The following is a 25,048-nucleotide window of genomic DNA, read 5'->3' on the forward strand; positions in this document are numbered from 1 at the left end:
CATTAGGATCCCTCTCTTGTCACCTAGCACTCGATCTACCCTTAAACTCTGCAGCTCCTGTGCCCTGGGATTGGCGCCGCCTGAGCTCCAGCTCAGGCTGCTTCTGTTGGTGACTCATCCTCAGATATTCCTGGCTGCCAGCCTACCGGAACTGAAGCTGGAGCAGAAGGCTGGTTCAGCTAGTTCCTGTTTACATGCTGGCGTCATGTGTGTGTGTGTGTGTGGGGGGCTTTGCCCCACTCCGGTTTTCTTCCCTTCCCAAATGTGGAGCTTGGGCTCCTTGAGTGACCTCCCAGACATGCTCACATAGCCACAATGGTCCCTTCCCAGCAGAACATCATATTCAGTCTGGTCCAGGCTTCTAAAACTACCAACTGCCAGAGCCAGACAGACCCTAAGGGACATTTGGTCCATCCTGCTAATTTCTTAGATAAGGAAACTGAGGCCCAGGGAAGAGAAGTGGCTTGCCTACAGTCAGCACCCAGTCAATGACAAAGTGGTGTAACGAAGATTGACGTCCCCCAATGCAGTAACTCATGATGTCACCCCCCTCCCCATGGACCTCCTCCCATACCAGACTATACAGAATCCCTAGTAATATTTGTTATCAATTTTAATCATACAATAATATGTGATATAGTTGTAAATTGCTTATATGTAATCTTTTTTAGATTATATGCATTTTAACAATAAAACTACATTGAATTATAACATTATTAGTTACATTATTAATAACTGAGCAGAAGCCTTTTTGGTTTTCTTCCTTAATTACTACTTCTCAAAATAGTCGTTGATATAGGTTCACAAATACTAATTACCAAAATACTGTATCTAAAACACCAGAAAATTTGACAGAATCAGTGACTACAAAAACACTGGCAACAACAAAAACAGTAACAGCATGTGCTTGTAGCACACACCGATGAAACCCTGTGGTTGTTTTTACATCACTGTAATTGGGTAATAATGACAGCTCTGACCAGAGCGCATTAGAAGGTTCAAAAAGGAGATAGCATAGAGCTCCATTCTTACAGGTATATTGATACGCGTAAGCCGAGTTTATGAAAAATGGTTTTGTTGTTATAACTACAGAGATATTCTTATAAAAAATAATACATTTCTGTTGAAACAATGTACAAAAAGTTTGGACAGTCATTTTGGTGTCACCCCCTCTGCCAGTGTGACTAGATGTAGTCTGCACCCTTCAAACCGCCCCCCCCCATGATGTTACAGCAATGACATAGCCAGGACATCAGCCGCTACTAGGATCACTATTCACTACGGTTCCTTGAAGGCTCACAATGCACTGAGTGCCTTTCCAAATGCTTTAGCTACATTAGCATGTTTCATTCTCACAGCAGTCTCAGGAGGAAGCTGTTACTCTGATTCCTATTTTACTGATAAAGAAACTGAGGCACAGGGGCCTTACGTCCCTTGGCTAAGGTCAGGTCAGTAAATGGGTAGAAGCTAAGACCAGAAACCAGGAAGTCTGCCTCCAGAGCCCATACTGTTAATCAGCACAATATCAACTAACTTCTCAGAGCCATATAAAGCACAAGTCTGTGGGTCTGCAGTTTGGGCTAAAGCTTCATCTCCTACCACCCATGGGCTTCTGTATTTTTTTTCTTTCTATTACAAAGTTTAGCAAGGCTTCTATGCACCTCAATGTATGCTTTACAAATATCAATTTCATCAATCAATGAGCTAGGTAATGGAATTGTGCTCATTTTACAGATGTTGTTATTGTTGTAAGATGCTCTGATGGTGCAGTGGTTAAAGCACTCAGCTTCCACCCAAAAGGTTGCAGTTTGAACTCACCAGCTGCTCCGTGGGAGAAAGATGTGGCAGTCTGCTTCCATAAAGATTTATAGCCTTGGAAACCTTATGCAGCAGTTTTGCTCTGTCCTACAGAGAGGCTGTAAGTCAGATTCGACTTGATGGTAGTGGGTTTTTTGGTTTGGTTATTGTTGTCAGATGTCACCACACTGGCCCTTGACTCATGGAGACCCCGTGCACAACAGAACGAAACACTGTCCAGTCCTGCACAATCGCCACAATCGGTTGCTGATCAGACCCTTGTGATCTCACTATCTGATCTTTGGAAGTAGATTGCCAGGCCCTTCTTCCTAGTCTGTCTTGGTCTGGAAGCTCCACTGAAATCTGTTCAGCATCACAGCAATGTGGAAGCCTCTACTGATGGATGAGTTGTGGCTACGCATGGGGTATACTGGCCAGAAATCGAACCTAAGTCTCTCACATGGAAGGTGAGAACTGTACCATTGGACTGCCAATAGGAAAGGAGACGTGTAAGAATATCTTGCCTCGGGTCATTACATCCAGGGCTCAGACCCAGACAGTTTGGCCTCAGCATTTGTGCCCTTAGCCACACTTTGTGCTGCCTGCCCCAGTCTGTACCTCCACTGCATCCTCCTCTTCCCTTTTGTTAACCTAAGAAGGAGCTCTAGTCCATTCCAGGACAGAGGGGACTGGGGCCATCCAAGACAGAGGGGACAGGCCTTCTCTCCTTGGCACAGTCCATCACACCCTGCCTGAAGTGCTCCTCTTGGATGGGGGTGTTAACACAGAAAAGTGGAACTAGGACCAAGAGGCTGGGAAGATGTCTGGGAGTCAAGGGTGTCCAAAGCTTAGTCTAGAGAAGCAGAGGCTAGGGATGGTGGTGCTGAAAGCTTTTTGCAGACATCTGAGAGGCTGTGCTAGGGAAGAGGGCATGTCAGGAGAGAGGAATGGGACCCCAGTGTGGATGGTCTGGGAGGGTAGTTTTCCAGGTAACATGACCCGCCTCTGGGGCTTGACACTACAAGTCTATACTGCAGCTCTTCCAGTCCGCACAAGCAGGCAGCTTCTTGCAGTGGCTTGCAGCAAAAGCTCTGGAGTCACAAAGATTTAGGTTTGAGTCTTGACTTTGACATTTACTACTTGTGTGATTTTGGGCAAGTGACTTAATCTCTCTGAATTCCAATCTCCTCTGGAAAATAGAAATACTAAAACTTGCCCTATAGGATTTAAAAATTATATATATTTAGCTTATTTTTGGTGGCAATATATAATAACCAAACATACATTCATTCACAATTTCTACATGAACAGTTCAATGACATTGGTTACAAATTGCACATTGTATCACCTTTCTACCTCTTATCCATATTGTTTCAGCACCATTACTTTAGACTCTCTGCCCCTTATAGTTCTTACTCCTTATAGGATTTTGAAGATGCCATGAGGCACAACATGAAAAATGCTTAGCCTGCTGCCTAGCACATGGTGAATGCTCAGTAAGTGGTAGCCAGCAGTAAGGGGGAGTGTAGGGGGCAGGAATGGGAGGGAGAGGTGGCAGCAAGAATTCCCCTTTCATCTGCCAGGTAAGACTCCAGCACACCAATGGGCCACTGGCCCCATGTGGGAAGGGACTTTGAGGATGCTGGCTGGTGACTGGGGTCTGTGGATGGAGTGGGCTGGGGCTGGGGGTGGGGAAAGTGGGGCACCTTTGTCTCTTCCAGTTAATTAAATCTGAAAATGCTAACAAGCTTTCAAAACAAAAGGAAACTTAAGTACTCTTTAGATGGGAAATAATAAAATGGTTCTATCTGAAATTGCAAACAGCTTTGTTGCTGCAAACAAAGGCTCAGTTCTTTGTGCCTCTCTGGAGCGGAGGCCCAGAAGTATGAGGGTGAAAAGGGTCAATGAAACTCTGAGGGTGCTGCCCCCCTACAGAGATGCCCACGCTGAAAACTCAAAAGAATCAACAACAGCACAAGTTCTGGGGCAATGGGGGTGCCTGAGGCTTAAGTGTAAATATTCAGGGGAAGGGGCACACTTGAGAAAACATCTTGCTCTACTCTCCCGTGTCATAGATGAGGACATTGAGGTCCAGAGAATAAAAAGCAGAACCAGGCTTGGGACTGACGTCTTTGTCCCTCTAGTTTAGGCCTTTCTCATTCGATCTGCATGAGAAGTTCAACAGGGGCTGCCTTGTGGATATCTGGAGGTTCTGAGTCTGATGCCCCTGGGAGCAGAGGTCTGGAGTCTTGGCTTGTGGTTCTTTGATGGGTCCTGCTAAGTGCCATCACAAGGAGCTCTGCTGGCTTAGCAGGCAAGGCATCTGGCTGCTAACCAAGAGGTTGGCAGTTCAAACCCACCAGCTTTTCCACAGGAAGAAGATGAAACAAACTACTTCCATAAAAATCTACAGTCTTGGAAACTCAACGGGAGTCACTATGAGTTGGAATCAACTTGATGGCAGTGGGTTGGGGCCACGTGCCATCACAGGTAGATATGAGATAAGCAAGAACAGCCCAAGGCTCACCCAAGGGTAGCAGTGCTGACAAATCCCACGTTTCCAGAGGCTGTCATTCTCAGATGGTCCTTGGCAACCAGGGAGGCTCACCATGCATTGACAAGGTGCCATAAGCACCGAGTTCCAGTCCTAGCACTGCCTCTAATGGGCTGTGTGACCTCTAAGAGGCATCTCACTGCCTCCATGGGCTTTAGAAGCTTTCTGGAAATTCAAAGCTTTTCTAACTCCAAAGACTCTAAAAGACCCACTGCCTTTTTTTGTTGTTGTTGTTGCTGTTGCCCTTGCTTGAGTTTAAAAGGAGCTCTGGTGGTATAGTCAAACCCACCAGCTACTCCACGGAAGGAAGACTGGGCAATCTACTTCTGTAAAGATTTACCACCTCAGAAACCCAAAGGGGGTCACTATGAGTCGGAATCGAGTCAATGACAGTGAGTTTGTTTTTTTCTGGTTTGCCTGAGTTTAATTCAATGGCTTCCCATTGTCTTTAGGATCAAGCCCACAATCCTTGCCAGGGCCAACAAGGAGGGCCCAGCCAGCTCTGGCCCTGCTTACCTCCCCAGCCTTTACCCACACCACCTTCCCACTTGTTCTCTCTGCTCCAGAGTCTTCTGGATCCTCTGTGGGAAATAGTCTGGGAAATACAAAAGTCTAGAAAGCAGAGGCTCTGCTCCAGGGTGTTAAGCTCAAATTCTTACACAGTCCCTTAGGGATGTGTAAAATGTCCACTCCCGGGTTATCAGTGGTGGTGGTGGTGAGGTGGAACCATGTATAGTGTGCCCATGAGAGAGGAGCCAAATGTCACAGGCACATACTATGAAGCAAACGGTCAGAATATATATGGCACCGTGGAGGGATCTTAGAAACACAGGGCTGAGTGAAAAGACTGATAAACAGAATGAGATCAAACATAATACTATATATGTAAAATGAAAATAAACCAAAACCAACCCAGCTGACATGGAGCCAGTTCTGACTTATGGGGTCCCGTGTGTGTCAGAGCAGAACTGTATTCCACAGAGTTCCACAGGCTGGCTTTTTGGAAGTAGATTGCCAGGCTTTGCTTCTGAGGTACCCGTGGGTGGACTACAATCTCCAACCTTTTGGTTAGTAGCCAAGCCTATTAAGAGTTTGCGCTACCCAGGGGATCCAAACTAAAAATATGTACACATGAAACACGACCATCCTTTTTGCAAGGGCACACAGAAACAAAAAGGTACATATTAAACTCATTAGAATAGTTAACTATGGAGAGAAGGGGCAAGGCAATGGGGACAAAAGGAAATAAATGAATAAAACAAGAGAGAAAAGTCATGCTGAGATGTGGGGCTCAGGGGAGAGGAGGCTTGATCTTTCAGAATTAGGCTGCTATGTACAAAGCTTTGTCTTTATTTAGTAAAACAGTATGGAGTGGGCACTTTGGGGGCAGGCTTCTCATTTGGATCTTAAAAGACAATGTGAGCCCAGCTGACTTCTGAGTAATCCTTGTTCAGACAGTCTAGTGCTGGTGACCTTCCTTGGTTCCTTAGATCATTCAGGTTTTAATAACTCATGATTATACAAATAACACTGGGGTCATAATAAGTAGCTCCACCTGTCCCATGGGGTTATTTTCATGTGTGTGTGCATGTGTGTGTGTGTGTGTGTGTGTAATCCTAAAGTTTAGAGAAGTAAAGTGATTCATCCAAGATCTGGAGCTTTAAAACAGCAGAGCTCAAATTCTGAATCCAGGAAGGAAGGGGGGGAAATCCTTAGATAGGTTGAAAACACACACACACACAGACCCCTCAAAGATTATTGGTGGTTACCAAGGGTAGAAGGGAAGGGGAAAGGGGAAGCTTTTGTTTGCTGGGCATTGAGTTTATGCCAATGGTGGCAGGCTATTTTGGAAAAGGATAGCAATAATGGTGGCACAACATGAAAAATGTCATCAATGTCCCTGAGCTGTAATTGTGGAAGTTGTTATGTTGGCAGATGTCTTGTTGTGTATGTTTCTACCACAATAAAAGTTAAAATTAAAAAAAAAATTCTGAATCCGATAATAAGCAAATGTAAAAATGGCATGTGACCAAGACTTTATGGTTTACAAACCCCCAATCATATCCACTATCTCACTGAATTCTCACACTATCATGAAAAGATTGCTTTTTCCTTTTACAATGGGGCAGGCCAATGCAAGGGGTAGTACAGTACCTTGTCCAAGTGTATCTGGAAGAGGTGATGCCCATGGCTGAACATGAAGCCTGACACCCAATACAAGGGCCAACACACTCACTTTTACTACTTCTAGACCCAGGAAGATGACCCCTGCCCTGACTCCATGCTTCAATCTTTCACTAGCATGCCTCTCTTCATGGGTGAGGACCCGTGGAGCCAAAGGGAAGTTGCCAATCAGAACCAGTTCTTCCCTTGCCCATATTCTGGGTGCCCAGAACCGCAGAACTCTCTGCCTAAACAGAGGAATGTGTGGGTCTCTTCCTTGACTGCTTATGTGGATATACTGTGCTGCTGTGTGTATCTCTAGGGATGGCTAAGGGGTGGCTGTCTAGGGAAGGTGTGGATGTGTGGGCTAGAGTTCCTATCTACATAAATGCATGAGATCCCTTGTGATGCTGGACAGACAGAGCCAGGGTGGGGAGAATGGGAATGGCCTGGGGACTGGCTTTCCTTGTGCCCCGTATTTTGGTGCAGAACTTTGAGGAGTCAGAAATCTAAATTTGAACCTGGCCTTTAAGCTCATTCCAAACCAAACCAAACCCACTGCCGTTGAGTTGATTCCAACTCATAGCAACCCTGTAAGAAGACAGAGTAGAACTACTACATAGGGTTTCCAAGGCTGTAATCTTTACAAAAGCAGACTGTTACATCTTTCCCCCACAGAGTGGCTGGGAGGTTTGAGCCTCCTATCTTTTGGTTAGCAGCCCAGCACTTAAACAATGTGCCACCAGGGCTCTTTTTTTAAGCTCACGACAAAGGTACATTTGTTAAGGTGATTGCTATTGACAGATGCCGTCAAATCTGTTTTGACTATAGAGAGCCCACGTACACGAGAGCAAAGCAGTGTCCGGTCCTGCACCAACTTCACAATCACTGCCATGCTTGAACCCACTGTTGTAGTCACTGTGTCAATCCATCTCATTGAGGGTCTTCCTCTTTTTTGCTGACCCTCTACTTTACCAAGCATGATACCCTTCTCCAGGGACTGGTCCCTCCTGAGAACATGACCAAAGTATGAGAGATGAGCAGAGATTTCATTTAAAAGTCTATTTGCTTGATTTCTAATTTTTAACTATTTAGACATTATACACACACAACATGTGCACACACACAGCTCCTACAAATGTTAAAAGTGAGCCTATACACAGCTAAGCTCAACACAATGACAGCAACAAAAGCCAAAGAACCAACGATTTAAGATACAGAAGGTAAGTTGTGTAAAAAATGGAAAGTACAGGGAAAAAGAAGGAGATGTGAAATAGAGGCTGAGGGAAAGGAGATTGAAGGAAGAAGTTAGGATTAGGAGGAATATAAAAGCTTATCAAGAGGATGATCTGGTAGATTAAAAACGGCCCCAGATTCTCTTATCTTCCTATCAGGAGGTGGCAGCTACTTCCCTCCCCTTGAATCTAGGGAGATCTACAGCTGGTGGGTTTGAACTGCCAACCCTTTGGTTAGCAGCTAACTATTTTAACCACTGTGCCAATAAAATGTGCAAAGTGACACCATATAACTTCTATGGCACGCTTGGACCCTGCGTGTAGCCATGTCGTGTTCAGCAGCCTGCCATACTCTGCTGATCTTGGGACTTACAATGGACTTAAATTAATGGCCTGCTGTGTGGTTTGGTAACATCGGAACTGTGCCATTTTATTTGTCAAGCTTGGGCTTGCCAGCCTCAGCAGCCAGCAGCTATCTGAGTGAAGAAATGCCTCTAGCTCCAGTGGGCTGGGAGCAGGAGGCAGAGCTGGACCCCAAGGTTGAGGAGCTTTCACCCAGCCCCTAGAGCCTGGCACTTTGAACTTGGACTTAAAGCCTCCAAATTGTGAGAGAATAAACTCCTGTTTGTTAAGGCCATCCCATTTGTGGTATATTCTTGTCAGAGCAGCACTAGGTAACCAGAACATCATGCATACCTGATCTTCTTGCCATTAAGTTTATTTATTTATTTTTATTTTTGCAGTGTTCCCTCCTCTCCCCTCCCACCCTTGGTAATCAACAAAGAAAGTTTCTTTCTATATATAAACCTTTCCTTGACTTTTTACAATAATGAATAAATATAGTATTTGTCCTTCTGTGATTGACTTATTCACTCAGCATAATGTCCTCCAAGTTTATCCACATTATGCAATATTTTGCAGATTCTACATTATTCTTTAGTGTTGCATAGTATTCCATTGTGTATATATGTACCATAGTTTGGTTATCCATTATTCTGTTGATGGACACCTAGGTTGTTTCCATCTTTTTGCTATTGTAAACAGTGCTGCCATGAACATGTGTGTAGCTCTATCTGTTCGGTCCTGGTTGCCATTAAGTTTTGGAGTTTGTTAGCCAGTAATGGAAGAACAAGAGATGCTGAGACCTAAACATGAAGAAATGAGCTAAAGTGGAAGGATAAGTTATGTATGTGCTTAAAAAAAAAAAAAAAAAGATTTAAAAAACTTGCTGAGAGATGATTAGTACCAGCCAGAGCAAAGAGAAAAGTGACAGCATCTGTCATTGCATAGCTTAGAAATAAGATGGATGACCACCTGTCTGAAAGGCTTTAGCATGAACCTGTGTGTGTGTGTGTGTCGGGGGGGGGTGTTCTGGACCAGATGGCTTGTTTCTTCTGGTTGCAAGGAGTCTCTTTCTAGTCTCATCACACATCCAGGTATCCCCCTGGCATATCAGAACTATTTCTATCCTAGTGAAAGAAAATGGAGGCTTATGTCCTCAGTAATTTTGGGCCCCTGCTCTTGCCTAATTTTGCAAGTACACAACATCTCTGCTGTGTCTATGCTGGCCCTGTTAGTTCCCAGGCCTGTGTAGGGAGTCATGAAAGATTCACAGTGATAATGCCCACTCTGCTGTCAGAGGACTGGCCTGGGACTTGAGGCCAGAGCCCTGGGAATGAGGACATGAAGGTTTGAACTTTCTGTTTTTCTGTTCACACTCCATATCCTGGAACAACTGTCACAATTGTTAGCTACCATTTATTGTACACTGTGTAATAAGCAATTTACATGCCCTGAGTCATTTAATCCTCACACAATTCCTGTAAAGATCTTACCATATCATTACTCTCATTTTAGGGTGATGAATTCAGAGCTCAAAGCGGTTAGATACTTTGCCTGAGGTCATGCTGGTCAGTGGCAGAGCCAGGATCTGATCCTAGGTCTTTCTGCCTCCCCACAGCATCCCAAAGTTGAGCTAGATGGACTCTTGTCTCCATATCCATCCTGATGTTTGAGGAAAGTTAACCTCTACCATTGCTGATCAATGGGGTGCCTGGGTTAACTTATTTCTCTTCTTAATGCAATGGTATTTAATTAGAGTTCTTAGCACATCTAAATGATTTTTTTTTTTTTTTAATTATCTAGTCTGAAGACTCAAGTCCAAGGCAAATCACTGTACCAAAAGTCCCTGTAAATACCCCTAAATACCTTAAAAGTCTTGTGGTGTAGTAAATTACCTGGTATGGCTTTTCTAGCCATAAGTCTGTAAACTCCATGGTGGAATTTGCTGTGAGAAACTGAGTAGCTCCTGATTGTTAAAGTCATCCACCTGGGGTATTTCTGTTGGGAGCAAAGTAATTTTCTGGGAAGTTCACTCTCTCTCAGGTGTATAGATTTCTGATGTTGGTTGGTTCAGGTTCAAAAGGAGCCCTCTTAGAGGCAGAAGGAGTCTCTCTGACTGCTGGCTGCAAAAGACATGCTACTTAGAGAAACACACTCCTGAGAGACAAGCGCTGCTGAGAAAGAGATGCTGAGAGACATGCATTGCTGAGAGACACCAAGAGACACACACTGTTGGGAGAGAGACTGTTGGCTGAGAGACGGTGGGCTGAGAGAGACTGAGCATTGTTCCTGAACTTGAATTGTAGCCTGGTGCTTCCCTATTAAACCCCATAATCTGTGAGTTCTGTGTGCAAAAGACATAATGCTGAGAGAAACACGCTCCTGAGAGACACACGCTGCTGAGAAAGAGATGCTGAGAGACATGCATTGCTGAGAGACACCAAGAGACACATACTGTGTGGCCACTGCAGTGAACTGAACCCAGCAGAAAGGTGGTGGGTGCTGCAGGAGGAACGGTTGCTGAAAGGGCTGGAGGGAGGCAGCATGTCTGGCCTTGCAGGGATAGTCCTTGGGCTACTGATGGTGATTCTGTCTTCCTCTTGTGGGGTTAGAGGAGGTCAGAAGATGTGGCCTCCTTGCCCCTTTGGCAAGTCTCGAAAGAAAACAGAATCATGAAATAAATGAAGAAGAAAAAAATCAGCAGAATCTAAACTGTTGGGTATTGGCACAAGCAACATCTCAGCAGTAATATTATGTCCAGTCTGTCTTCTTTATGTATGCTCATCTGAGCTCCTGCATCTGCTCCCAGACTAGTATGAACCAGTGCTAAGCATCAGACTGGGGATTGTATGAGAACAAGAGTTAGCAGATGGGTGACAAGGCCCCTTATGAAGAGGTCAATCTGCTCTTTAAAATGCTTTGATAGGAGGTTTCTAAAGACATGAATCAGGACACCTGCACATCTTTCATGCTACATTTTTCCAGGAAGCCTTCTTTGAGCCTAAGATAAGGCTACAGTATTGTTACATCCATAGTGCCCTGAACTCCTCCAGAGTTGTAACAATGTCCATTTTGCTCTTCACTGTATCAGGGGGTGCCTAGCACAGTGCTGGGCACCAAGTGGATGCTCAATAAAAATTTGTTAAATCAATAAAAGGGTTGGGCAGCTAATTGGTCCCTGTAGGTCTCTGGCCCAAGATCTAATCAGTTTCATTTGTGAGACCACTGTGAAATGTCTGACCTCATCCTGACAGGCAGTCACTACCACAGAAGGATAACAGGTTTCCTCAATACAGGCCTCTCCTTTACTTTACAAAATGGTGCCTAGGATAGGCAATGGCTTCTTGCTGAGACCTAGACTTTGTCCCTGGCCTCAGAGGAGAGTGCATTTAATACCAACATGATGCTCAGCCTTGTGCCTAGGGCTGGGCTGGGGATATCTTCCAAGGCACTGGGACTTAAAATGGGGAGTAGCTACCTGAACTAGAGGCCTAAGAGGCCAGCTACTCCCACCTGATGGCCAATGGCCTACTCAGACCATCAGTGTCTACCTACAACCTTGCATGTTGCTGTTATTAGCTTGTCAGTGAACTGGCTCCCAACTCATGGCAACCCATGCACAGTGATATTGGACTGTTGGGATCCAACTGAGGGTTTTTATTGGCTGCTTTTTCTGAAGTAGATTGCCAGGTCATTCTTCTTAGTCTGTCTTAATCTGGAAGCTCTGTTGAAACCTGTTCAGCATCACAGCAACACGCAAGCCTCCAATGACGGATGGGTGCTGGCTGTGCATGAGGTATGTTGGCCAGGAATTAATCCCAGGCCTCGTACACAGAAGGTCAGAATTCTACCACTGCCCCTACAATCTTGCATAGACCTAGCTAATCCCGACACACATAAATCTCAGGGTGGTGGTAAGTATCATGGCTCTAGCCATGCTGTGGGAGCACTGTGTTCCCATCAGCCGTGTTGCCCTTAGACCCAGGCCCTCTGCTCTCACCATGGGGCAAGAAGTCTACAGGGCTCAAAGGATGTGCCCATGTGGAATCTAAGACCACACCACCCCTTACCAGATCATGCTCTGGGTACTGGGACTCCAGAGCTCCCTGCTCAAATGGACTGAAGCCTGCATGAGTCTTTTCCAGGTTCATCCTTAAGCTGAGGGTGGATACCGCCTCCTGCATGGGTATCTCTGGGGTGGTGAAGGGCAATATGGGGCCAGTGTGGACCCTGCTTAATACACATAGACTGATGCTCACATGGGCCCTTGCAATGCAAGACTGAGTAGGGGGTGATACACAACTTAGGGCCTCATTTGTAGTTTGGCTTTGGTTTCTGGGAACATTAGTTGGCCCTCGAGAGCCCCTGAGAACAACACTTGATGCTGTTGCTCCACGCTTGTGTTAGCCATCACCAGCCCTACTGTTGCCTCTCCACCTCCTTTCCCTGAGGAGGCTGCTGGGTCTCAGGCTAAGCCCACACGGGCGCTGGTTAGGGAGAAGGAGCAGAGGCCCCAGTGTCGTCAGCAGCGTTGCCTGGTTTCTTGCAAATGTGAACACCTACACATAGGGGTGGGGGGGAGTGTGTGAGTTTGATTTATAAGTGTACTTGGTGACTGTGCACAACTGAGTGAGGAAGCAAGGGAGAATGAGAACAAGGAAAAGGAGGGTGCCCATGAAAAAGAATGTGTGCACGAGAGAAGAAAAATACATGTACATGGGGTGGAGAAGGCTCCTAGATATATGTCCAGAGCTTGCCAGAGTACCTGGGAGCTGTGTGTAAAGGAGAGCCTTGGAAAGGAGAGAATGGCCGATGTGAGAAGGAGGTGCTGCTGATCTCTACATGTGTGTGTGTGAAGGGGATGTGGTTGTGGGACAGAACAAAATGGACTAGAGAACAACAAGCAAGGGTGCTCATGTCTAGAGAGCATGTATAGGGGCAAAGAGTACATGGACAGTGTACATAAAAGAGCCCTAGTATGCAAGAGGAAGCTGGCACACAGGTCTGTGAGCTTGAAGGTGTGTGTCTGCCGCTACAAGGCTATGTGAAGTGGAGACTGGGCATGTGCCTGGAGGAGGGCCTGTGGGTATATGGATGTATGCATGTGACATGCATGAACAAATGCACGGAGTGTTGGATGGGTGGTTTGGGAGTCAGTGTGCAGGTCCAGGCTAGCTGGTACTGGCTAGGGGTGTTAGTGATGCCTGAGGATGTTTTCAACCCAGAAAGCTTCATCTAGGAGGGCTGTGTGACCTGCCTGGCACTGGTGCAGGTCTGGGTGACCATTGTCTAGAGTGCTGGTCACATTGCCTCCTCTGGTAGTGTGTGGGGGAATGAGTGAGTCACCCAGGCACAGCTGACCCTCACTCTGCCTCACCTCTCACCTTACCCAGTGGGAACAGCAGCTGGGAGGGAAAGATTACTTGAAGGCTGCATTTAAAAAAAAAAAAAAAAAAAAATTATTATGGTAATATATAGGAGTCTCTGAGGGGCACAAATAATAAAACTGGATTACTAACCAAAAGGTTGGTAGTTCAAACCTAGTGGCACCTTGGAAGACAGGCCTGGAGATCTACTTCTGAAAGGTTACAGCCCTGAAAATACTATGGAGCCGTTCTACTCTGAGCACCAATGGGTCTCCAAGAGTCGAATCAACTCAACAGTAATAACAAGCACAACAAAAACATATGTAACAAAAATTATGCCAGTTTAACCATTTTAAGTGTACAATTCAGTGACATTAATTACATTTACCACGTTGTGCAACCATAACCACTATCCATTTCCAAAAGTTTTACATCACCCTGAACAGAACTCAGTATCCCTTCAGCAGTAACTCCCATTCCCTTCTTCCCCATGGTAACCACTAATAAACTCTGCCCCTATGTGTTTGCCCATTCTAGATATTTCATGTAAGTGGGATCATACAATATTTGTCCTTTTGTGACTATTTCACTCAGCGTAATGTTTTCAAGGCTCATCCATGTCATAGCATTTATCAGAATTTCATGGCTGAGTAATATTCTACTTTATGCATGTACAAGGAGCCCTGGTGGCACAATGGTTAAAGTGCTTGGCAGTGCAAATCCTCCAGCCACCACTTAGGACAAAGATGTGGCAATCTGTTTCCATAAAGATTTACAACCTTGGAAACCCTATGGGACAGTTCTATTCTGCCCTACAAGGTAGCTATGGGTCAGGATCAACTTGACAGGAATAGGTATTTTGGTTGGGTATTTATGTATCACATATTGTTTACCTATCTGTTGATGGACACGTAGGTTATTTCCACCTCTTGCCTACTGTGAATAATGCTGCAGTGAACACTGGTATATACATAACCATTCTGAGTGAGACCTGTATTTTTATACCATCATTATACAATTGCTTGCAGTGCCCATAGGTTCTTTTCCTTAAGGCCTAGAACCCCAATTCTCTCAGCCTACCTATAACCCTTCATCTCTGTGTCCAAGTTACATATTAGTCTGATAAGCATTTGTGGAAGTTTACTCTACACCAGGCTCTAAGACCACCCTCTTGACAATGTTAAACAACTTCCCAATGCCCACCTATGCTCCTTCTTGGCTTTTTCTCCATGTCACTTACCACCATCTCCCATACTATATATTTTACTTATTTATTTTTTGTCTGTCTTCCCATTAACAGCAAAAACCTATACCACATTTGCTACATGCCAGGCACTGTTCTAAACTCTCTCTACATAAATTAATGCTTCAGCAAATTATTGTTCCCATTTTGTAAATGTAGAAACCAAGGCACAGAGGGGTTAAGTAACCTACCCATGGTCACCTGTTGCTAAGAAGTGGTGCCAAGGTTGGCTCCTCAGTCCCTGCTCTTAAAAGCCCACAATAATGTCCTGTGAGGGCAGGAAATCTCCTCAGTTGGTTCATTCCTGATTCTCTTGTACCTACAAAAATGCCTAGCACATGTAGGTGCTCAATTAATAGTAAATGAAGAAATGAGTGAATGGATGCTAGACATGGAGGATGTAGAGATGATAGTTGACTTCCAAGAATTCACAGTCTCAACGGACAAATAATTATTGCAGTAGTACATATGGATGGCACCCTGGGAGTCTACCCTGGGAGTCCAGAGAAGGCACATAACTGGCCCCTGGCAGGCAAGGCTTCCCAGAAGACAAAGAGGAGGACAGGCACACAGACCTGCCAACCTTCTTCAAACTCTTCCCTGAGGACATACACACCCTACCTCTTCTTGCTTTTGTACCAGAGGATGATGGTGACTCTGGTGGTGATAATGGAAGGAGAACAGGGTAGCAGTCAGGAGCATGGGCTTTGGGAGAGATGGCCTACAGTGAATCCTCGTTCTGCCAAACATATTTACGTGACCTTGAACAAACTGCTGAATCTTAGGTCTTGGTCTTCTCATCTATAAGATGGGGCTAGCAAATGATATCAACTTCATGGGGTAGTGGAGAGGATTTCATGAGATAGATGTGAAAAGTTCCTAGAACGGTGCCTGGCACAAGGAAGCATCTGTGCCAGGTCCAACCATCATGATAATTACTCTTCTTCCATTTTAAAATGGTTGCCGCTTTTTTGGGGTGGGGGGCGGGATGAATAGGGGAGACAGTTGCAATTAAACATATGATGCTTATTACTGAAGCTTCTCTGCTGTAAAAGGAGCTCTGGTGGTGGAATGGTTAAAACATTTGACTGCTAACCCAAAAGTTGGAGGTTCAAACCCACCAGCCACTCCCTGAGAAAAAGATGAGGTAGTCTGCTTCTGTAAAGATTTACAGCCTGGGGAATCCTATAGGGCAGTTGTACTCTGTCCTATAGGGTTGCTACAAGTTGGAATTGACTTGATGGCAGTGGATGTGATTTTGTTTTGATTCTCTGCTGTGCCTTCTTTCCATTTTCCAGAAATAGCTCAAAGTGGGACTTGTACGTGAAGCTTCATCAGGGCAGGGACTGTGTTTTATTAACTACTGAATGCCCAGTGCTTAGTACAGTACCTGCTACATAGTAACTGCTCAATGAATATTTTCTTGAATGACTGAGTAATTATAATTACTGACTCCCCTAGTCCTCTTATGAGGCTAAACATCCATTGCTTTTGTTTCCATTTTATAGACAAACGACTGAAGGTCCAGCAAGGGTAAGTGACTCGTCCACAAACACACAACCTGTAAGTAGAACAGTCAGACTCAGACTCTAAACCCCATGCTCTTTCCTCCATACTCTGCGACTCTCTGGACTGGACTCCTATACATCATGCCCTATTTTCTGTGGATTTTTTCTAGCTAGCGGGGCCATCCCTGATTGTAGAATCATCTCTGAATTCTATGACTCATATGTGAATCACAAAACTGTTTAATAGTTGAAAGGGACTTTTGATGTCATCTAGACCTCCCACTGACTGTGGAAATTTCCTCTCCAATGTGTACCTAGCCATTACTTGGATGCTCTTAGTGATGGACCACTCATTTTTTCCACTCCCCCCGCCCCCCGCCTTTTGAATTATGAGTTCTATGGGTGGGTCACTTTTAGAGTCAGAAAAGAAGTTCTGCATCCCATGGGCCAAGAGGCCTCCTTTAATTTCCATGCGTTGCTATCCTGAGATATACAGAATGAATTTGCTACCCCCTCCACAAGACAGTTTTTCAGGTATTTACAGACAGCTCTCACATCCATTCTGGGAATTCTTCACTCCAAAGCAATTGCTTCTGGTTCCCACAATGGCTTCTCCAGTGAGATGTGTCCATCCCAGACCATTTCTGCAGACTGTCCAAAGAAGTGTCCTCTCGCTATTTTGAGCACTAGCATCCCCTACTGGAGAAGGGGTGAATTGCAGCAAATGTCTCAGTCCTCACCCGGATGCTTGAGGAGCTTCATCAGTACCTGGGTCATTGACAGATGGTCACAACTGCTTATTTTAAAGAGTAATCACTTTAGAATCATAGCTAGTTGCTTTCAATGTCCATCTTAAAGAGTGGCATGTGAAAGCCCTTATCAGCCGTGAGGTTCCTGCCAAGCTACAGGTTTGGGGCTTTTTTAGCAAAAAGGTTTGGAAGGATAGATTTTTTTTTTTAAATGCTATTTTATAGGATTAAGGAAACTGCTATTTTTTTTAATATTGTCTTTGTTTGTTGTAAAAAGTTAAAAGCAACCAAAAAGTTCTCTTTATTCCTTCCAAGACTGTTTAGCACCACCTGTGTATCTACACCTGGGAGATGCTGCCACCTCCTGGTAATGTCTGTAATTGGTCAGATGACCAGGTTCCCTATCACCAAAAAACCAAACTCACTGCTATGAAGTGGATTCGACTCACAGCGACCCCTCCTTGGGTTTCTGAGGTGGTATCTCTACCAAAGTATATACTTTGCCCAATCTTCCTTCCAAGGAGTGCCTAAGGCATTTGACGGCTAACCAGAAGGCAGGTTCCCCATAGATGTGGCTAACCAGATTCAACCAAAAGCCAAACCAAATGCACTGCCATCAAGGCCATTCCAACTCATAGGAACCCTCATAGGGTTTCCAAGCCTTTAAATCTTTATGGAAGCAGACTGTCTCATGGTTAGTGGGTTCAAACCACAGACTTTTTGGTTAACAGGCAAAAGCCTTAAGCGCTGCACCACCAGAGCTCCTTAGCTAGATTCAAGCAGCATGATTTTATCCTCACAGCCAGCGTTCTCCACATCATCCATGCCATCCTTGGTTCGTGCCACATTCAGGTCATCTGCTTGTGTTTCCTAACCTTACTTCTTGAGTCCATTAGGCCCACCCAACACATCACTGGTGTGTGGTCATGTCCCTCTGACCCCTGGACTCCCCAGCTCTTCCCCCTCACTCCATCCTGCCAGCACAGCCTCAGCTGCCTGATCTTCTTTCTGTGTGAGCCCAGAGAAGCTCCCAAAGATAACGAGTCAGAAAGACATCGGGATTAGAAAAACAAATCTCCATCTGAATGAAGATCTACGGACCAGCTGAGTCATTCCTCTCAAATGAGTTCACTGCTAACCAGCTTTACTCCAGCTCCAGCGTCAGCCATCAGCCGGGGCTCTCTCCTTCCACGCTGCGCTCTGGGGGACAGCTGGGCACTGGAAGACTCACCCGGCAGCCTCTCACTGCAGCACATGTCCAGGGCCCCTCCCTCGGAGTCATCAGCAGCGCAGTTCTCTCTCTCACTCCTGCAGCAGGATGAAAAATGGAAGATGATGCTGTTAAGCTGGAACAAGGCAAAACCCTGAGCAGAGATAAAAAAGCCTCCCTCTCCTACACTTTGCAAATTTTTGAATAACGTCACCCCATGAGGGGGATCTGAGGAAAAGATCAACCTATAGTGGGGCAATCTACTTCCGTAGTGATGATACTGCCTCGGAAACCCAAGGAGGGGTCACTATGAGTCGGGTCCCACTCGAGCGCACATAACAACAACAACATAGAGGGGTCAAGCTCCAGAGGCAGGAGCAGAATTTTGCAGGTGTCTTCCATGTGGAAGCATCAGCATCAGCATCAGCTCAACTATCACTACCACCACCATCACCATGGAAGGAGGGCTTACAAACTTTACTGATTCCTCGTCATGACCAAAGCGTTAAGGATCATAAAACATACTCAGAGAGGTTAAGAACTTGCCCAGGGTCACACAGCTAATAAGGGTGGAGCTGGGTGTCAAATTACAGTCTAAGAATCCAGTCTCATGCTGTCACTGTTGTGCTGTTCTGTCTCCTAGTGACTATGGGTTTGAGCCATGGGTGAGAATGGAGAGAGGTCTGAGTCACTACAGCCCTGTGTCCAGACCTCCAAAGCCTGCAAGTGCACAGTACCTCTAGGATTCATACAAGATCCTAAACAATGGAAAGTGTTATGAAAAACTCTTTTCCAGAAATTGCTAGAATAAGTAGCTATATACACACACACACACACACACACATACATATATATTTGCATATTCTCAATGTTCTATTTGCTTTAAAATTAGAAAACCCTCTTTCTAGTCCACCAGGACCCCTTGCTGGACTGTACTGGGGTCTATCTTTTCTTTTTTACTCACATGGATGGAAAAATGTTGGTGGGGATCAGCCAGACCCTATGAAGTGTCTGTAGAGACATCTTGAGAACAACTACACAGCTCATAGAGATTTCCCTGCTCTGGGAAAGGCCCAAGATGCAAGGTGTGGGCTCCAAAGGCCCCACTTGCCCTTCATGTCTCAGAACCCTGGCAGTAGCTGACTGATCCAGGGGTGCACACATAAACCAGGTCAGGTCGATCAGATCCTCTCCTCTGCACATTTGAAATGCATCCTGGAGGGCCTGGAGCCTGCAGCTGCTGGCACTGAATTACGGTAACTACAGTACCCTCAAGTGGTTGTGAACATCTGCCACTGAGGGCCTCAGAAGTGTTTCATTTCCACCTGTCCTGAGCCTTGATTGGGTCAATATGTCCATCAAGGCCATAAGATGCCCAAGGATCCTGCCAATAAATTTTCCACTTTAGCTTAAGCCAGGTGGATTTGATTTCTGAAGCTGGCAATTCAAAGAATCTCTAATAAAGCCTCACTAGCACCACACTTGCAAGAAGTCCAAGAGGTCAGCTGCCTCCCTTCCTCCCAGTCCTGCCTTTCTGAGTGGCCTCAGGCTCAGCTGAAGCTTTTGAACAATGAAGGGCAGACAGGCTGGGTTAAGGGTGGCCTTTCTCACTCCGACATGTTCTGCTCTCAACTGACATTGTGTTTTCACTTTTTTCCTTACTCCCACTGGCAGAATCTGTGAGAATCCCAAATCTCAGAGCCCACCTCTCCTACAGAGTGAGGGCTGCTGTCTTCAAGGCCCTTCATAAGTCCCCCAAGTAACCTCACTTATCTGTTCACCACCTCCAAAACTAAACCAAAACCAAACTCACTGCCGTCGAATTGGATCTGACTCATAGTGACCTCTCCTTGGGTTTCCAAGACAGTATCACTACGGAAGTAGATTGCCCAACCTTCCTTCCGAGGAGTGGCTGGTGGGTTTGAACTACCAGCCTTCTGGTTAGCAGTCAAATCACCTATCTTGATCCAAATCAACATCATTTCTCGCCTAGATTACTGCAGTAGCCTTCCAACTAGTTTCCAGCTTCTATTCAGGTTGGCCTCCAATATATTCACCACATAGTGACAGTGCGTATGGCTACACAGATTATGTAGTGTGAAACCTGCACAACTGGATGAGGCAGCCATGAACTAGAATCAACTCTTCAAATCCAACATTTATCATACAACTTTCCTTTTTAAAAACCAGTTCAGTGACATCCTATTGAACTTAGAATAAAGATTTAACTTTTTTTAAAAACATAGCTTACTGGGTCTTGCACAGTATACCAGTAATCAGCTCCCTTCTAGTTGATCGTGACTCATGGCAACCCAATGTGTGTCGGAGTAGAAATGTGCTCCGTACGGTTTTCAATGGGTGATTTTTCAGAAGTAGACTGTCAGATCTTTCTTCTTAGGCACATCTGGGTGGATATGAATCTACAACTTTTTGATTAGCAGCCAGGTACATTAACCATTTGACCATCCAGAGTTGCAGCCTAGCCTGTTTTTCCCACCAACCTTATCCCATGCCCTCTTCTCCTTGACCTTTGTACTCCAACCACAGTAGGCAGACTCCTCTTCACAGTGTCTTTGCATGTCCCTCAGCTCTACTTCCTAGGATTTTTCATTCATAGTGTTTGTTGCAGTTTAAACATTTTAAAATTTATGCCATTTTCGGATTAACATCTGTCTCAATCATGAAGGCAGGCGCCACCATTTCTGTTTTATTTACCATTGAATCTTCAAAGCCCAGCACAGTGCCTGGCTTTTTAATAAGTGCTCAATAAATACTTGTTGAATATGTGAATGCTGCCCTGATATTCTTCTTCTTCTTATTATTATTATTATTTTAGAGTTTCTTTCTTTTTTTTTTTTTAATTGTGATCTGGGTGAAGATTTACAGAGCAAATTCATTTTTCATTCACACTTTGTCTCATGACATTGACCACAGTTTACCACAATGCAACAGCTTCCCTCCCACTTCCTCCCCATAGTTACCTCTTCCCAGTGTCCATCCCTCCATGCACTCCTGCCCCCTGAGCTGTCTCCCTGTGCATAAGCAGCCCTTCTTTCTCCCATGATTGTTCTCTCCAAGGAGTGTATCTACCTGAGGTAAATGTTCAACTTACATGCCTGTCTTTTGTTTGGCTGGAAACCATGGGTATGGGTTCAATTCCAGACCTGAAGGGCAGCTAGGGGCCATAGTCTCAGTGGTTCCACCAGGCTCTATTGGACCAGAAAACATGGTCCCCCCACTTTTTTTTTTCTCCAAATGATTTTGAGTTTTGTTCCACATTGTTCTCCCTCTCTGTCAAGGATCTCCTACATAGATCCCCTTCCAAGTGGATGACAGTGGTAGCCGGCTGCCCTGATATTCTTGAAAAAACATCAAGAGCCTCAAACACAGCCCTCATCTGAGCTGTGCTGTGGCAGGTCTTTAAGTGGAACCATCATCCATAGCTGTTGCCCAGAACAGTCACAGATTTACACATCTGGGAGAGACTTCATTTTTGCAGAGGAGGAAATTGAGGAACAGAAAGGGGGTCTAGCTTGCTCTGCAGACTTGGTGGTCATGGAGATGGAGAATATCTACCCCAACCTGAGCTTTTTCTTTCTTTACCCTGGAGACCAACCCAGCTGGAGGGCAGCTCATAAGGGTTGGCCCCTAGGTCAGTAAAGAGTGGTAACCAAGGTATCCATATACCCCTGTAAGAGGACCCACCTGTGACTCACACCTGTTTTCACACCTTAAGCCCCCCAGGTCCAAGCCATGTTCAGAATAGCTCAGCGCTGCATGTGTGCAGCCAACTCTATAAATAAGCTTCCTAGAAAATGACTAATCTCATAATCAGGAAAGCAGAAGGAGTAGCACCCCTCGACTGCAAAGGAGAATGGAGCAAGAACCTGATTCTCTGTCCTGCAGTCAAAGGACTAGGGCTAGCCTAGCCAAAAGCCAAATGGTTAGGCTGTCAGGAGGGTTTTGATTAGATTTCCATAGAGAAGAGATGCCCCATTCAGCCCAGTCTCTGGGCACTGCCCTTCTCCCTCCCCAGCAAGATCAGAAATAGCTGCTTGCAGTGGATTGCTGCATGTTCCTTCTCCCTCCTTCTCCACTTGCATCTGCCAGGCAACAGGAGCAGAAAACTGGCCTGTGATAAAAGGCAGCAACTTGCTGGGCTGGCCACCCACTGCTGTGCTTGTTGTTGGTGGTGGTGTTATGTGCCATCAAGTCGGACCCAACTCATAGCAACCCCTTCTTGGGTTTCCAAGGTGGTATCACTATGGAAGATCACCCAACCTTCCTTCTGAGGAGTGGCTGGTGGGTTTGAACCACCAGCCTTCTGGTTAGCAATCAAGTGCCTTACACATGCAGCTCTTACAACCAGAAAACCCTAGAAGTAAAGGACTTGGACATCATTCAGCCTGTCCCTCATTCTCCCATGGAGAAGGGCCTGGAGAGGGACAGGACCCTCCCAAAGCCCCTCCCCAGCATGGAGGACCTCCTGTGACCAAGGCACCAGTCCAGGTCTATCTCAGGAACACAATGACTGCAAGCCAGGCTCCTCCTGGCACAGCTCCTAGTCTTCTTGGAAGAAAGACCTGCAAACATAACTGCGTGGTGGTACCTACTTAAACTAGCCTATGTGTGTGATATCTTGAGAGGGGCTCTGCTCAGTATGTGGTGAGAGGGGAGGGAGATAGAAAGTCTTTTCCAAGGGGAAGAAGGGAGTGATCCTTGAGGGATGTTGCCAGGTGGGTGAAGGGTTGTAAGGGAAAGAACTTCTCTAAAGTACAAGTAGCACGAACAAGACATGGAGACCGAGATGTGTGGAACATTGGCACTAACTGTAGTTTGGTGAGCAGCATGGGGAAGCAGACAGGGCTGGGGTCAGCAGAGGCACAAGTGAGAAGCAGATCTGGAGGCCAGGAATCCTGCCTCTTTGGTAGTGCAGCCCTCTTCCACTTGACCATGTGGTTTCCCCTACACCAAGAGGCATCACTGGCTCCCCAACCCTTGGCCTGGGCTGGGGAGGTCTGCAACAGGAAGAAAAGTGGGCAGCAGGGCCAGCAGCACGTGGTGAGGAATAAACATCAGAGCTAGTTGTGCCATCTGATCCTGTGTCAAACTACTCTTTAAAAAAACCTTTTTTGAAAAAATTTTGGTAAAATTCACATAACATGAAAGTCTCCATTTGAACCACTTAGCATACTACAATTCAGTGGCAGTTAATAGTCACAATGACATTAAACCACCACCACTATCTAGCTCCAGGACATTTTCATCAGCCCAAAGCTCTGACCCCACTCAGAAGTCTCTGCTTCTAGAACCAAACCTGCCCATCCCCAATTCTGGGCCGCTGATTGTGCTGTTCTCTCAGCTTGGAATCTCCTCTCCCTCTTTTGCCAAAGCTTTCTATTCTTTAAGCCTGGCTCACCCATCACCTCCTCCATGGAGCAGTCCCTGATCACCTGGCAGAAGCCAGCTCTCTCATCTCTGGGCTCCCACACACACCTGGCTCACACTTCTCTTTGGCTCTTTGTTCTGCTGCTATAGTTAGCTGTTTATGCACCTGCCTCCCCCACAGGATGTGAGCAACTTGGGAGCATCCTTACCCCCTCAACCACTTTTGCACCCCAAGTGTTCAGCATGGGGCCAGGTCTGTTGATGTAAATGTTCAAGGCTAAATGAAGTGTGGTGGCAGGGTGGAAGGGTTGGTGGCTTTGAGGGCTATGGAGGGTAGACTCTGGGTAGGTCTGTCCAAACCTGGAGAAGATGGCCAGATCACAGCCAAGAGGAAGCCCATACTGTCATCCAGATTTCCGTCAGTGCTTTTGGCCTCCAGACTAGAAGACATGCTGACTCCATGGAAAACCAATGACTAGAATGACCACCTCATGCTAGTGAATCATGTATCCCAACACATTCACTTGGAGAGGGCTTGCCCTACACCATGGGGTGAGCTGCAGAGACCCATATATGCGACATGCCCTCTCACCTAGCTGCCTCCTAATTCATTCCCAATGTGTCTGGGTGGGGAGATGAGAAATCTGGGGCCAGGGCAGGAAGCACAGGTAGTCCCTGATTTACAACCTATCTGTATTATGATGAACTGCACTTATGACTGTTTTTGTTTTGCTATATCTTTTTGTTGGAGCTCTGGTAGTGTAGTGCCTAAGGCACTTGACTTCTAACCAGAAAGCTGGCAGTTCAAACCCACCAGCCACTCCTCAGAAAGAAGGTTGGGCAATCTACTTCCATAGTGACACCACCTCAGAAACTCAAGGAGGGGTTGCTATGAGTTAGGGCCGACTCAACAGCACATAACAACAACATATCTTTTTGTTAGAAGCATGTACTACACAAAATGTTGCAGCATGTAATTTGCTGAGGCTATCATTCTCAGATGTAATGTTTCCAACCCTCAGAAACAAATAAAGATTGGATTGATAAAGACACAGATAATAAAAGGAAATAATAATGAAAACTTTAAAAAAATGAGATATTCAATTTACATGAGAACTGACAGACTATGAAGTAGTCATTGGAACAGAATCCCTTAGCAAGTCAGGGATTACTGTATTCTCAGCAGAAAACAAATTAGGGATGTGAATGGAGGACAGAGGTAAGTTTCAGAACATCCAAATAGGGAAACTGAGGCCCAGAGAGGTTAGTAATTAGTCCAAGGTCACAGTGTTGTGGACATTTGATATTTCCAGTATTAACCAGATCTTGATTTTCTCCCTCCCTCTCCCCTGGTGCCATGACTGCCTCTTGTTACAGGAGGGTCCAACACCAGACCTCAGTTACCTTTGAATTTTGTCCTATCCCAAAGCCTTCTAATAAATATCTTTTCTACCTAAGTTACTCAGAGTCAGTTTCTGTTGCTGGCAACTGAA

The 25,048-nt window shown here is 45.6% G+C and overlaps 1 protein-coding gene across 1 annotated transcript in view; it reads right to left on the reverse strand.

Moving 5' to 3' along the window:
• PTPN5 (protein tyrosine phosphatase non-receptor type 5) overlaps positions 1–24,167 on the reverse strand; it is a 44,476-nt gene extending 20,309 nt beyond the window's left edge. The window contains 2 exon segments of the mRNA XM_042782811.1: positions 18,189–18,265; positions 24,148–24,167. Of these exon segments, the coding sequence (XP_042638745.1) occupies positions 18,189–18,265; positions 24,148–24,167 (97 nt within the window).
• Between the last annotated feature and the right edge of the window lie 881 nt (positions 24,168–25,048).

The sequence above is a fragment of the Orycteropus afer genome, unplaced genomic scaffold, assembly GCF_000298275.1.
Source record: "Orycteropus afer afer isolate SDZICR_OR568_19922 unplaced genomic scaffold, OryAfe1.0 scaffold00014, whole genome shotgun sequence".
NCBI classification, from domain to species: Eukaryota; Metazoa; Chordata; class Mammalia; order Tubulidentata; family Orycteropodidae; genus Orycteropus; species Orycteropus afer.